Here is a 15,153-nt window from a genome sequence, read left to right on the forward strand (position 1 = left end):
TAAAAAAGTACTATTAGAATGAAAATAGATACTAATAATTTGTAAGGATTAAATGTTAAAACGGCTTGCCATTATAGATATGAAACTTGAATTGAATATGTGTCAAACTGCTTGTGAAAACCATGAAATTAAATCATAATGAGCTTGTATAATGAGCATCAACCTGAGCTTGATGACTTTTTAAAAAAGTTTATAGCTGACTTTTTATAAATTGGTTATCAGGTATACTGGCTAGGTTAAACAGAAATAATAAATATTGACTTCAGTCAAGGCACTTTGACAGATAGGCTACAGATAGTCATTTAGTGTTTAATGACCTTTACAAAACTGTCTTTCAGTAGAAAAGCCTCATCATTTGCATAGGCTGTAAGCTATATTCTGATGAATTTGGCTGTAGGATGGTCCAAATGACTTGCTCCACCCACCAAAGTCAAGTCTGTCTATAAATTAAGGCTTAAAATTAATAAAGATCATCCCAGGCACTCATTTTTGGATACTGCTCTAAGCATACACAGACACTGCAAAAAGAAGAGGTTGCGGTAGCATGTAAGTATTAGATTTATGCTTTTTTATATATATTGTGTATACATTATAAATGCAATTAAAACTTTAATTGAATATATAATATTTTATAAATAATATGTCTTTTGTAGCATTGCGTTATATTACTGTATCTTCAAAAAAAAATTATAAAAAGCGAACTTTTCTTGGTTTACGCTAGTTTCATTTAATGGTAGTATAATTTATTTGTTATTATTATTAATTTTTTTATTATTTTTTATGAAATGATAATTGACTAGTGTCCTCACATTTGCCATATTTTAGGGTGGTAGGTTGGAACTCTTGAAATTTTTTGTAAGAATTACCTGTTTATGCACTGCAGGGTTATTGAAATATTGCAGAGATCATAAGTATCTGTATCTGTAATTTTATTATATTTAACCATAAAAATATTTTCTAAGGACATGCTGACTGTAAAATGTCCTGGAAATTTGTCATGCAAATCCAGTGCTTAATCACAAAACAGGCAATATAAATTTGCACCAATATGTCAGTGGTGTGTGAGAAAGCTTTTACTGGACACACTCCATATAAGGAATGATTATGGGGACTTTATTATCACCTTTCAACAGGTTTACAGCTGTAGAGAACAAGTGGTCCATGAGTGGCAAAGATATGGCTGCGGTTTGCCTGATTAGAATATAAAATAAGGCTACATGTTTGCACATCCATCGGTAGTGTCAAAAAAGCTAATACAGACAGATGATAAAACACATTTCTTATTACATCATAGATTAACTCACAAAAATACTTCAAGATGACCAAGCAACCAGAAAACGAAGACAGCAGCAAGTTCCTTTTCCTTGACAATGACTTCAAAAACAGCGGGGTGGCCCAGGCCGACTGGACAACCAAAAAGATGGTGTGGATACCTTCAGAAAGGGAAGGTTTCCAGTCAGCCAGCATCAAGGAAGAGACAGGGAATGAGGTGGTGGTTGAGCTCGACAATGGCCAGAAGATGACCGTCAGCAAAGATGAAATCCAGAAAATGAACCCACCCAAGTTCAACAAGGTTGAAGACATGGCTGCACTGACCTGTCTGAATGAGGCCTCAGTGCTGCACAACCTCAGGGAGAGGTATTTCTCAGGTCTCATTTATGTAAGTTCATCCAAACTTCACCTTACACAGTTGGTGAAACTACAGAAGTCTTTATTTATGATCATTGCTCAGTCATAGGGGTTTTCAACACAGGGTACACAGACTTCCATTTCTTTTTATTATTAATGTCAAAAACAGTTTTTTATGGAAACTGTGATACTTTTTTTAGGATTCTTTGATGAGTAGATGAGCATTTATTTGAAATAGACGTTTTGCGACAAGTGTTTACAATCACTTTTGATCAAATTAATGTATCCTTGCTGACTAAAAGTATTAATTTCTTTAATATTAATTAAATAAATTGATTTATTAATTTCTAATTTCTTTTTCTTTTTTTAAAAAAAGAAAAGAAACTTACTGACCCAAAACTTTTGTTTGGGAGTGTATGTGAGTCTTTATACATCAAATATTATGCACTTTTTGTATTTAAAATATATGCATTTATACTTTAGAATGGGGGTCACTTCATATCCGGGAGTCTTTGTATCTAAAAAGTTGAAAACGCCTTACAGTGTGGAAAAAATGAAGCATATTTGTACCAATATATGTCAAATGTATAATATTGCATAATACATTTTGAATATTTATTTGATATTTATTCGAATCCAGACTTACTCAGGCCTCTTCTGTGTGGTGGTGAACCCCTATAAGTTCTTGCCCATCTACTCTGAGAAGATCATTGAGATGTACAAGGGGAAGAAGCGTCATGAGGTTCCTCCCCACATCTATGCCGTCACTGATAATGCCTATAGGAACATGCTGCAAGGTGACCACCAGTCTTAACTCACTCAATGCACCTTATAAAAACTATTAGTCGATTCACAGGCTTACTGTGGTTGTTACAGAAACTAGAAAAGACACAAAAACCATGTCTTTCTTCCCTAAAGTAAATCTTTCAGTGTGTAATAATATAGAATAAGGAAACTGTAAAAATGAAGATTATTCATAGTTGTTCAGTCCAGCAGAGCCAGCTGTGTATTTGGAGTGTGTGTGTGTGTGTGTGTCAGGAACCGTGTTTTACAGGCATCAAAATTGCCATACAAGGGGCCTTTCCCTTTCTCACTGAATTTGTTTTACAGCTATTTTTGGAAGGATGAACTGAAGTTAATCTCACCCTTTACTCAATTTAGAATATGTAAGATTTTGGAGGTAGGGATCTCCAGTGAACAATAGTGGAGTTTGTGTTTAGACAGCCGGGCCCCTTGTTAATCTCTTTCAGGTTCTTAACTGTGACAATTCATGCATTTCTTGTCCTGTCCTTGTACTGAGTTCAAATGTTTCTGTTTCTTTCTCAACAGAGCGTGAAGACCAGTCTATTCTCTGCACGTGAGTTCTAAATGCCCTACGTATTGTTTGCTCCATATACTCTTAAAAACACATTTTTATGAAACTAGTCCTTTAATAGTAAAGCATTTAGCCCAAGACTGACTCAGGAAAGAAGTATCCACTGTTTCTGTGAGGCACCATTCAGTAAAGATGTAATCTGCAGATACATTTGCAAGAATTACCAGAGCTTGAGTTTGACTGCTCAAATATCACATGGGCCATTTATATGCACTATATCATCAAATTTGCTAAGTAGCCTGACATGTAAATTATTATGCAAATGATTATGTGACATGTGGCAGCATTCTTTAATGTGTTTAATAGTGGTGAGTCAGGTGCAGGAAAAACGGAAAACACCAAAAAAGTCATCCAGTACCTTGCAGTTGTGGCATCATCACACAAAGGGAAGAAAGATGCTGGATCTGTGAGTTCAAAGTTTTTATCATTAAACTAACTAATGTCATACAGTATCTGTTATAATAAATGTTTTTGCATGCCCTCATTACTGGTATAGTTTTGATAACAGTGTATCGTTTGATTAGAATAATAGTCATGTCTTTATGACAGGATATAAACGTGTCAGCACTAAACAAGATATATTTAAATATTACATGCAAGGTGCAGTGCATTAATACTACTGTGGGTCATTTACAGTTGTGTCCATACAGATATGCTTCTGCATGTGCTTTGTGATTTTGGAAGGCTGTTCATGAACTGTTGGATTGATTACTGTTGATTTTTTTGCAATAATTCACAGAATATACAGATCTGAAATAAATAATCACTGGACATCAAATACACAACTTTTCAATTTTAACTCAATTCATTATTTACCCCCATTTAGCAACAAAAAGGACCCCAGTTAGCATTTGTGAGTACCTAAGCTTATTGTCATACATTTTTGGATGTCAAAAATTAATTGTGAATTAAACATGGCTAAAACCTGAATGGCCTTTTACTTTAATATATACTTAACTATAATGTGTAAAGTACACTAGAAGAGCTTTTATTTTATAGTTTGACTGCATTGAATCACAATGAATAACATTTGCTTTGTCTGTTTGTTTAGGGTGAGCTAGAGAAGCAGCTCCTGCAGGCCAATCCTATTCTGGAGGCATTTGGCAATGCAAAGACCATCAAAAATGATAATTCCTCCAGATTCGTAAGTTAACAGTTCATCAACTTTTCATCATATCATCATCAACATTAGTGTAAAAACTGTTGCTGTTTTTCCTTCTCAGGGTAAATTTATTAAAATCAACTTTGACAACACTGGCTACATCGTTGGAGCAAACATTGAAACCTGTATCCTAATAAATCTTTCCACTGAATCCAAACCAGTTAGAAGAATCATTTCCAGAAAAAAAATATTTAGACTTACTGTACATCATAAAGTCAAGCACATTCATTTTCACCTTAATGACTTAATGAATCCAGACCTCCTGGAAAAGTCTCGGTGTATCCGACAGGCCAAAATCGAGAGATCCTTCCACATCTTCTACTACATGGTGGCTGGAGCCAAAGACAACATGCGAGGTGGGTCAGGGCCAAGAAGTTCTATTACAGCAGCTTTGTATTGAGTCTTATGTAGTTACATTCACAAATACAGATCAGCTACTTTTTTGAGTTTATTAGTTTTAGTAGACCATTTTAGACATCATTTCAGACGTACCACTAGCAGTCATTCTCTTCCACAGATGAGCTCTTGCTAGAGGACTTTGGTAACTACCGTTTCCTAGTGGCTGGGCATGTGCAGGTACAAAACCAGCAAGATGATGAAATGTTTGAAGAGACTCTGGAAGCCATGGAGGTCCTGGGCTTCAATGAGGAGGAAAGAATTGGTATATAACAAAAAATGACTAGTTTTATAACTTAATATCCTATCTTTTCATGCTGTTTTACATGAAGGGTTGTGTTACTTCTAGGCATGTTTAAATTATGTTCTACTGTGCTGCAACTGGGGAACATTGAGTTCAAAGCAGAGAAAAACCAGGAGCAGGCCAGCATGCCAGATAACACAGGTAAACAATCTGTAATGTTGCTCTAATCCTGAACTATCCCTACTAAACCAAAATGCTCATATGTTGTGGTAAATGCATCCACCAGCTGCACAGAAAGTGTGCCATCTGCAGGGGATTAATGTGACTGACTTCACCAAAGCTATTCTCACTCCTCGCATCAAAGTAGGCCGAGAGCTGGTACAGAAGGCACAGACCAAAGAACAGGTGCATTACCACACTATGCCATATAATGCATTATTTTTAAGATTTCAGCAGATACAGTAGTCAACATATGAAGTGGTTGATCAACTGTGATGAAAGGTTTTGATCCACTTCAGATGCTGACTACTGTATATATCAATTTATATAATATATTATGTCCATTTTTCAGGCTGACTTTGCAGTTGAAGCCTTGGCCAAGGCTATGTATGACCGTCTGTTTCGCTGGATCTTGGCACGTGTCAACAAGGCTCTAGATAAGACTAAGCGTCAGGGAGCCACTTTTCTGGGCATCTTAGACATTGCTGGGTTTGAGATTTTTGAGGTGAGTCCAAAGGTCTTCATTAACAGAGTCTTAATCCAAATGTGAACTTTCAAACTCAAAGCTTTCCTTTTTTGCCTTTCTCACAGGATAACTCATTTGAGCAGCTGTGCATCAACTACACTAATGAGAAACTGCAACAGCTCTTCAATCACACTATGTTCATCCTGGAGCAGGAGGAGTACAAGAAGGAAGGCATTGAGTGGAACTTTATTGACTTTGGTCTGGACCTCCAACCCTGCATTGAGCTCATTGAGAGACCGGTCAGTTTATAAACAACACCATTCATTCATATTAAGTGAAATGATCTTTGATTATCTTTAAAAGTCACTCTGTCATGACATTTCTCTTGGTTTTCCCTTACAGAACAATCCTCCAGGTATCCTAGCTCTGCTAGATGAGGAGTGCTGGTTTCCAAAGGCAACGGATGTTTCCTTTGTCGAAAAACTCACAAACACTCACTCAAGCCACTGCAAGTTCTCTAAACCTAAGAATCTAAAGGAGAAGACTTTCTTCACTGTGCAACACTATGCTGGCAAGGTATTCAAAAGTCTGGGGTCAGAAAAGATATATATTTAAAATATTAATACAGTTATTCAATAAAAATGCATTAAATTTACTGATTAAAAGTTGAGCAGTTGTAAAGCAAAGTACTTAACATGAGATCCTTATGAGAAAAAAAAATATGATTGCTTTAATAATAATGTTTTAATTTGATTTAGGTGGATTATAATGCCACATCTTGGTTGACTAAAAACATGGACCCACTCAATGACAATGTCACAGCCTTGCTGTGTAACTCTTCCAGTGCTTTTGTTCAGGACATCTGGAAAGATGGTTAGTTTTTGTCAGGATAAATAATAACAGGGTTTACTTGCATCTGAGCAGGAAGACAGTAATGTATTCTCTATAAAAAAAGCTTTTATTTGTATTTATTTTAAACTGGTCTAAAATGTATATTGAAAGAAATCCCTGTGTTCCCACAGTGGACCGTGTGGTGGGTTTGGAAACCATGGCTAAAATGGCCAAGTCTGATAGCGCAGCTCCTACTGCTTCTAAGTCCAAGAAAGGCATGTTCCGCACCGTAGGACAGCTGTACAAAGAGTCTCTTGGCAAGCTCATGACGACTCTCCATAACACTCAACCAAACTTTGTCCGCTGCATCATTCCCAACCATGAAAAAAGGGTATGCCACAGCAAATATCTAAATATAGTGATTCATATCTAAGATGCCTTTTCCAAAAGGTAGACAAGAGCAGGTTTCACATGATTTATGTTATATGGGATTTAAACATGAATTATACTCTTCACCCCAAGAGTATGCATACAGTTAAAAAAAAAATAAAACTATAGTAAAAGCAGTAGTAAAATTTTGTCCTTAGTCTGGCAAGATAGCTGCCCATCTGGTTCTCGAGCAGCTGCGCTGTAATGGTGTACTGGAAGGGATCCGCATCTGTCGCCAGGGCTTCCCCAATCGCATTGTCTTTCACGAGTTCCGCCAGCGGTGAGTCATTTCTGAAACACATACTTGATCATTTCAAATACAGAGTTTGTAGATTTGGATGTTTCTAATTGGCCGGAATACTGATTGCAATCTTTGATTATTTCCAAGCTATGAGATCCTAGCTGCTGGGGCTATTCCTAAAGGATTCATGGATGGAAAACAAGCCTGTACACTTATGGTAGGTTGAGCAAAATATACAATATACTTACACTGTACTGACAATGCATTTTTTATTTTTAAAAAGTTTTTATCGTTTATTGATAACAATTCCTCCCTGCTTTTTAACCATCAGATCAAACATCTAGACTTGGACCCCAACCTGTACCGGATTGGTCTGAGCAAGATATTTTTCCGCACAGGAGTGTTGGCACAGCTAGAGGAAGAACGTGACCTGAAACTGACTGATATCATAATTGCCTTCCAGGCCCAGGCCCGTGGCTTTCTTGGCAGAAAGTGAGTTCTTGTTAAATAAATGCAAATATACTATATACCATCCACCTTTGAAGCTTCTTGCCGTAATTGTAGTTTCATTGTGGCTAAAGACAAAAAGTAAACCACTCCATCTAAAAATATTGAAATTTACAGGGCATTCAGCAAGAAACAAAAGCAGCTGACAGCCATGAAAGTGATTCAGAGGAACTGCGCTGTTTATCTGACACTCAGGAACTGGCAGTGGTGGAGACTTTTCACTAAAGTAAGTCGTAAACACAAATTCAGAGTTCTGGCATGAAATTCTATATGGCGCAATTCGATAGGTCAAACTCAATCTGACATAATGGCATCATTTATACACATGATACGCTGATTGGTCTTTTTGTATCAGCTCTATATGGCGCAATGCATTTGTGCTTGTTGTTCGATGTTTTGTTTTTTTGTTTGTGCTTGCTGTGGCAGTTGCAGCGCGCTTCAGAAACTCTCCACCTTCCCCAGCTCCACCTGTACAGATCTTCTACGGGGTGATTTCACATGCTATATGGGGGTTATTTCATATGTTATATCTGCAGCAGCAATATTTCTTACATGCTCAAAGCAGCATGTTGTGGATGAATTGCCAGTAGCAAATCTTGTTTCTTGCTCTGCAGCAGAAGAAGCATAGCAGAACTATTCCGTCAAGACCAAACACATTCTCATTGTCATGTACATTACTATGCCAAACCCTCCGAGAGTTGTCATGACAGAATCCATGTAAATTTAAATACTAATGTGGTCATTTTGTGGTCAATTTATGTTTGTTTAGGTAAAACCCCTGCTTCAGGTGACTCGTCAAGAAGAGGAGATGAGTCAAAAGGAGGAGGAGCTTCAGCAAGCCAAAGAAATTGCCCAGAAGTCTGAAGCTGAACTTAAGGAGATCACAAAGAGACACAACCAGGTACAAGGGCAGAACCATATGTGATTCAACTCAACTACAATGGTGCATTCATTCATACTGATTCACTATCAATACACCCATAATGGCTGGAGTGCAGGTGGTAGAGGAGAGAAACCAGCTACAAGCCAAACTACAGGAGGAGGCAGAGTTGTATGCAGAGTCTGAGGAGGTGAGGATACGGCTGGAGGCCAAGAAGCAAGAGCTGGAGGAAGTGCTGCATGAGATGGAGGCTCGACTCGAGGAGGAGGAAGAGCGAAGCCAGGTCTTTCAGCAAGAGAAGGCGAATCTGCAACAACAACTCAAGGTTAAGCGGTGATCAGTTATAACAGACTATGTGGAACAATAAATGAGGCTTTAATTTGCTAATTGTAATTTAACTGTAATTTTTTTCTCGATCTAATTTTTGTCAAAGCATAAGATTTGGAAAAGAAAATGGAAAAAGTAAATAAGAAAACTGTACTTATCTATTGTTTTTTGCAGGATTTAGAGAAACATTTAGTAGAAGAAGAAAATGCCAGACAGAAGCTTCAACTGGAAAGTGGGGCTGCAGATGGGAGGATTAAGAAACTTGAGGAAGATGTTTTCATCGTGGAAGATCAAAACTGCAAGTTGCAGAAGGTTTGTAGAAGGTTTCACCGGGTGATATTTTTATCTGGATCATCATTATACTTTTTGTGAAAAATGAATATAAGATCTGAGTAATATGGCTGCTGCTTCTGTGTGTGTTTTAGGAGAAGCAACAGTTGGAGGAGCGGTTAGCTGACTTTTGCTCCAACCTTGCTGAGGAGGAAGAGAAATCCAAAAACTTGACTAAACTGAAGGCTAAACATGAATCTATGATTTCAGATCTTGAAGGTTTTTTCATAGTGACTTTTGGTTTTTATAGAATGGAATTGTCTGTAGTTGAAAATAATTTGAATCCTAACCAAATTAATTGATATGTCAATAAGTAAATGCCTCAAGTAAATACGTGAAGCATTTGCCATTTCTGTGTCTGTGCAGTTCGAATGAAGAAGGAAGAGAAAAGTCGGCAGGATGTCGAGAAAGCTAAACGTAAACTGGAGACTGAGTATAATGATGTACAGGAACAGCTAAAGGACACACAGACCCAGATAGCAGAACTCAAGACACAACAAGCCAGAAGCCAAGTGGAAATTCAGGAGCTTCAGGCATGGTACATTGTCACTCACATGATTGTTCAAAGACATTGCTTTACTGCTCATTGTAAATCGTAACCAGATCATCTGTATATTGACCAGCATAGAAAAAGAATCAGCTCAGAAGAGCAATGCTCTGAAAAAGATACAGGAAATGGATGGGCTTGTCTCAGAGCTTCAAGATGAGCTCGAAGCTGAGCGGCAGACTTGTACAAAGTCAGAAAAGGCCAGAAAGGAGCTGGAAGAAGAGCTGTCGGCCCTAAAGACTGAACTGGAGGACTCACTAGACACCACAGCAGCACAACAAGAGCTACGGTGATTATTTAAATGTGTAGCTTTCAAATGGTCATTTATTACTTTTTTACCATTGACATGGAACATGGTAGAGTAGATATTAGCCGTAGCCTCTTTTTTGGACAGGGCTAAGAGAGAGCAGGAGGTGGCAATGCTGAAGAAGATGATAGAAGACGAAGGCCGAAGCCACGAGGCTCAAGTGAACGAGATGAAACAAAAACATGATCATTCTGTAAATGAACTTGGTGAACAGCTAGAGCAAACCAAACGGGTAAGAAAACTGCTTAACACTGGCATATAACAAAAAATTACAGTGCTAAAACAACTAACCATTCAATTAGATACGTCAGTACTTTTAGTCTCATAACTAATATCCTGCGAAATGATTCAAATGAAATAAATTAAAATTTCCTAAACTGAACCTGAAACACAGGCCAAGGCCAATCTGGAGAAGGCGAAACAGGCCTTAGAGAAGGAGGTTGTAGACTTGAATGGAGACCTTCGCTCACTGAGTAATGCCAAGCAGGATGTGGAACAGAAGAAGAAAAAGGTGGAGACCCAGCTTGCTGACCTTCAGACTCGCTTCAGTGAGAGCGAAAAGAAGAGAGAAGAGCTTGGAGATGCAGTGTCTAAACTGACTGTGAGTTTTATATTTAGACATGTGCTCGGAATAAACACTTATAAATGATTACTATAGATACAATGCAGGGTTTCTGTATAGAAACACCTGATTTATGGATGTCTTTTGTAAAAACTCTCAGATGGAGTATAACAATGTGAATAGCATCCTCAATGAAGCAGAGAGCAAGAACATCAAGCTGAGTAAAGATGTTGCTAGTCTCAACTCACAGCTCCAGGATACACAGGTATTGTATAATCTATAGCAGGGGTTTTCAAACATGAGTCATTAGAAAAGTTCAGAAAAAAAAGAAACATTTCATTGTGATTTCTAAACACTGAATTTAGTAATTGTTTTTACATATCATTGATTTTTTTAAATAATGAAAATTAAAAAAATTTTTTTATAAAAATTATATTTTACACAATATTTTAGGAATCATAATTATGGTTTTAAAAATTATTGTGACAGAATTATGATTTTGAGAAGCACATGGCTCTTGATGTTTTGCCTATCTGCCTATTTAGGAGTTACTTGCTGATGAGACCCGTCAAAAACTTAATTTTTCCACTCGGTTACGTCAAATGGAGGATGAACGAAACAGTCTACTAGAACAAACAGAAGAAGAGGCAGAAGCCCGAAGGAACGTGGAGAGACAGGCCTCCAGCCTTACCACACAGGCCAGTCACTCATATTTGCAAAGAACACCTTCAAAAATTTAATTAAGCATCTCAGTATATGACAATCAGTTGTGCCAAAATAAAAAAACAAATGTACAAATTTACAATTCCTTTACAATAAGTTAGCTTCTACTATAGTTGTCAGATGCAAAGAAGAAGCTGGATGAGTACTGCAGCAATTTCCAAATGCTGGAAGAAAGCAAGAGACGGCTTCAGAGGGATCTGGAAGCCACAACTGGAGAGTTTGAGGAGAAAGCTGCAGGCTATGACAAGCTAGAGAAGACCAAGAACCATCTTCAGCAAGAGTTGGAGGATGTGCTGATGGACCTGGACAACCAGAGACAGCTGGTTTCAAATCTGGAGAAGAAACAACGGAAATTTGACCAGGTTGCATTTCTATGCTTCAGCTAATTTCAGCTATCCTAATTTCGTCAGCACAATTACTGCTACTAAGTGATTTTTTTCTCATTGATGCTTGCTGATGAGAAGACCATCTCCAGCAAATATGCTCAAGAGCGTGACTGCGCAGAGGCAGAGGCACGGGAGAAGGAGACCAAATGTTTGGCCCTCACCCGAGTACTCGAAGAATCCCAGGGTTCCCTACGAGAGTTAGAGAAACTCAATAAGACACTTCGCACTGAGATGGAAGATCTGATCAGTTCAAAGGACGACGTGGGCAGAAATGTAAGTTGTGTTTTACAGTAACATGAATCTTGGACAGTAGTTCATAGTCAACTTAGAGACACAGTTGTGTGAAATTAGATTACTAAATGTTGTGTATAAAAACTACGGAAGGTCCATGAGCTGGAGAAGGCAAAACGTGGATTGGAGGCTCGAGTGGAAGAGATGACAATTCAAATGGAGGAACTTGAGGATGAATTACAGATGGCAGAGGATGCTAAACTCCATCTGGAAGTCAATATGCAGGCCCTCAAAGTCCAGAATCAAAGAGACCTGCAGGTCAGAGAGGAGCAAAATGAAGAGAAGAGGAAACAACTGCTCAAGCAGGTGAAGACTGATTTCTTTGATTTTATTTTTGTTGCTCAATGGGTAAGCAGTATCTGATTTTGTAGGTCTTCCTGAACTGCATGACACTTCTTGTAGTCTCCTAACCCTCAGGAATTGGGGGAAAAAAGGTTCTTCTGTTGTAATATTTTCCCACTTGGCACACAGGTGCGTGAGCTTGAGACTGAGCTAGAAGATGAGCAGAAAATGAGAACTTCATTGGCAGCTGCCAAGAAGAAACTTGAGGGGGATTTGCAGGACCTTGAGGACCAAATTGATGCAATCAGTAGGGCGAGGGATGAGGCCATTAAACAGCTCCGCAAGACTCAGGTCAGAGGGTTAAACCTTAAAATTCTTTTGGAGTTTCCCAAGCCTTTATCAAACTTCATCTATGTTAGTTTTCTTTTTTTTTTTACCATGACAGACGCAGGTGAAAGATTCCCAGAGGGAGCTGGAAGATGCGAGAGCATCCCACAAGGAGGTTCTTTCCGAAGTTAGAGAATCTGAGAGAAAGGCCAGAGCCATGGAGGCAGAAATCTTACACCTACAGGAGGTATACATGAAACCAAATGGCTGATTGCAATAGGCTTAAATATCTTGCCATACAATTGTCTGTTTCTTTGTAGGAACTGGCTACAGCAGAGAGAGCCCGCAAACAGGCTGAGCGAGAGAGAGATGAGATAGCAGGGGAGATGGCAAGTGGCTCATTTGGAAAGTATGTTGGGAATTGATATTTGCAAAGATATTTGGAAAAATAAAATTACTTTGAATATTTTGAAACTGTAAAATACAATATGCAATGACTGTCCACTGAAAGATCTGGCATGTCTGATGAGAAACGTCGTCTGGAAGCCAAAATTCAACAGCTGGAAGAGGAACTTGATGAGGAACAGGCAAACATGGAGACGCTCAATGAGAGACTGCGGAGAAGTGTGCAGGAGGTGATTGGGTTAATGTTCCGGTCATCCACTTGTATACTGTAGTGAAGGTGTTCTTTCAAGGTGATAACGTAGATCATTTTCATCTATAACTAGGTGGATCAGCTGACCAGCGAGCTGCATGTCGAACGCTCCAATGCTCAGAGGATGGAAAGTGGCTGGCAGCTAATGGAGAGGCAGAACAAAGAACTGAGGGCCAAGCTGCTGGAGATGGAGGGACAGGTCAAGTCCAAGCAACGGGCCTCTGTAACTGCACTAGAGACCAAGTTACAACAAATGGAGGACCAAGTGGACCATGAGAGCAGGTAAGATCATCAGCGTTAAGATGGATTTGGCTGTAAAGGCAAAGGGATTCCAGCTAGTCCAAATTTTTTATTTTTTTTGGTAACAGGGAGAGACAAGCTATTGCCAAAGCCATGCGTCAGAAAGACAAGAAACTAAAGGAACTGTTGATTCAGATAGAGGATGAACGAAAACAAACAGAGCAATTTAAGGACCAGGTATGAAGTATTCTTGTTCAGCATTTGAGTTTTTGAGGTTCCATGCTTTTTCATAACTTCGACATCTGACTGATGTCATCCTTGTTGTAGGCTGAAAAAGCAAATCTGCGAGCAAGACAGCTTAAGTTGCAGGTGGAAGAAAGTGACGAGGAGTCTCACCGTGCCACTGCTGCCCGTCGTAAACTTCAAAAAGAGCTGAACGAGGCCACCGAAGCCAATGACGCCCTGATTCGAGAAGTGTCTTCACTCAGGAGCAAACTCAGGTTGTTCTGCAGTAACCCCTTTCTGTAATGTATGTGAAACCTGAATCGCATTCATTGACATCCTCCTTATTGCATTCTACAGTAACATACATTAAGAGACATAAGTTTGCACGTGGTATGTTTGGAGATGCGCGGTTTCTTAATTCTTTGTATGTTCCTCAGGCGTGGCAGTGACTCATCTTTCAGCAGTCCATTAAGGCGTAGTGGAGGTGGGAGCTTTAGAAGAACACGCAGGAGCATGATGGAAACGTCTGAGGTCCCAGAAGATGAAGGTCCTGCTACTCCTGTGCATCAACCTGAAGGACCTCATATCGAGCCAATCAATGGCACCAAGGATGACAACTAAAGAATTCATTCCCAAAGCCTTTCACTTTTCTGAATGATAATTTATGCTTATTTAATCTTGACTATCTCCTAAAACAAGGTTTGGTGTTTATTTCTGTTCTTCACTGATTCCAACAGCTGACTAATTCTAATGGGGTTTTTACACTCAGAAAGTACCAAGGTACCTCCATGGTTTTTGGACATGTACAATAGTAATACCATGTTTCATCAACTATATACTATGCCAACAAAAGTGGCATAGTATATATACAAGCACTACAAAGTGATACAAAAATTATACCACACTGTACCATGGTATATATTGTTATTATTATAAAACTAATTATTATATATTGTTATGCATTTAGGGGGTAATTCACCGCTTTCAGGTTGAGGCTTTAATAAAACTTGGCTGTCAAGGGAGTAGAAATTGAGGGTACATAACCAGAGAAACCAGAGAAAAACCCTGAGGCATGCCTTTTTGACAAAAACCTAAACACCCGTAATGATTTTTTTAATTCACTGTACATGGGCACTATCACAAAAATGATGAAGTTCAATCTGTAGTTTTAACAAAATCACTGGAACTGTCTGAAGTCTGCCAGATGATGCAAAATGACAACTACAACTACAGATCAAACTTCTGCATTCCTGCTGACTAATTAACTGGGATATCTGGGTGCATGTAACATGGAGAAAGAGTACACATTATTAATTTACATATAATACCGACACTGTAACAATGTAAAGCTGTATGGTAATCGGCAAACTTATCCTTTAAAGAGATGTCTTGAAAAAAAAATACTTAATTCAAAGTGTATAAGGTGCTTTTGTTGACCTAAATTGTATTTTTTGCTTCTACATAGACCAATAGCTGTGCCTTGCATGTGATCCAGCATTTAGGACCACAACCAAGAGTTCTATCATTACTCTAACAATACTGTTTCTGGGGGAAATAAAAGTCAAATAATCA

The 15,153-nt window shown here is 38.5% G+C and overlaps 1 protein-coding gene across 2 annotated transcripts; it reads left to right on the top strand.

The window, feature by feature from the left end:
• Positions 1 to 482: 482 nt before the first annotated feature.
• On the top strand, positions 483 to 15,153 carry myh11b (myosin, heavy chain 11b, smooth muscle). 2 transcript variants are annotated; one of them, XM_042719870.1, is made up of 42 exons: positions 483 to 546; positions 1,295 to 1,660; positions 2,270 to 2,426; positions 2,959 to 2,986; positions 3,311 to 3,410; positions 3,831 to 3,857; positions 4,056 to 4,148; positions 4,228 to 4,291; positions 4,424 to 4,522; positions 4,684 to 4,827; positions 4,912 to 5,007; positions 5,093 to 5,211; positions 5,378 to 5,530; positions 5,617 to 5,790; positions 5,894 to 6,067; positions 6,250 to 6,364; positions 6,514 to 6,713; positions 6,910 to 7,031; positions 7,140 to 7,209; positions 7,324 to 7,484; positions 7,617 to 7,725; positions 8,269 to 8,400; positions 8,498 to 8,704; positions 8,881 to 9,018; positions 9,132 to 9,255; positions 9,403 to 9,574; positions 9,660 to 9,872; positions 9,978 to 10,122; positions 10,285 to 10,491; positions 10,613 to 10,717; positions 10,998 to 11,150; positions 11,289 to 11,537; positions 11,622 to 11,834; positions 11,946 to 12,158; positions 12,324 to 12,485; positions 12,580 to 12,708; positions 12,782 to 12,870; positions 12,973 to 13,096; positions 13,190 to 13,398; positions 13,485 to 13,593; positions 13,684 to 13,856; positions 14,019 to 15,153. In XM_042719870.1, the coding sequence occupies exons 2-42, from the start codon at positions 1,319 to 1,321 to the stop codon at positions 14,200 to 14,202; spliced, it is 5,997 nt and encodes a 1,998-aa protein (XP_042575804.1). In that variant the 5' UTR covers positions 483 to 546; positions 1,295 to 1,318; the 3' UTR covers positions 14,203 to 15,153. The 2 variants fall into 2 exon arrangements, with proteins under 2 accessions (XP_042575804.1, XP_042575805.1); XM_042719871.1 differs by having other exon boundaries at positions 13,684 to 13,885; positions 14,019 to 14,160.

This window comes from Cyprinus carpio, chromosome B3, assembly GCF_018340385.1.
Source record: "Cyprinus carpio isolate SPL01 chromosome B3, ASM1834038v1, whole genome shotgun sequence".
Lineage (NCBI taxonomy): Eukaryota > Metazoa > Chordata > Actinopteri > Cypriniformes > Cyprinidae > Cyprinus > Cyprinus carpio.

Bases quoted from the DNA above. Each gene is read 5' to 3' on its own strand.
- myh11b (XM_042719870.1), top strand. From the start codon at position 1,319: ATGACCAAGCAACCAGAAAACGAAGACAGCAGCAAGTTCCTTTTCCTT. The intron at 9,256-9,402 runs GTTTTTTCATAG...GTGTCTGTGCAG, and splicing joins TATGATTTCAGATCTTGAAG to TTCGAATGAAGAAGGAAGAG. The intron at 11,151-11,288 runs GCCAGTCACTCA...CTTCTACTATAG, and splicing joins CCTCCAGCCTTACCACACAG to TTGTCAGATGCAAAGAAGAA.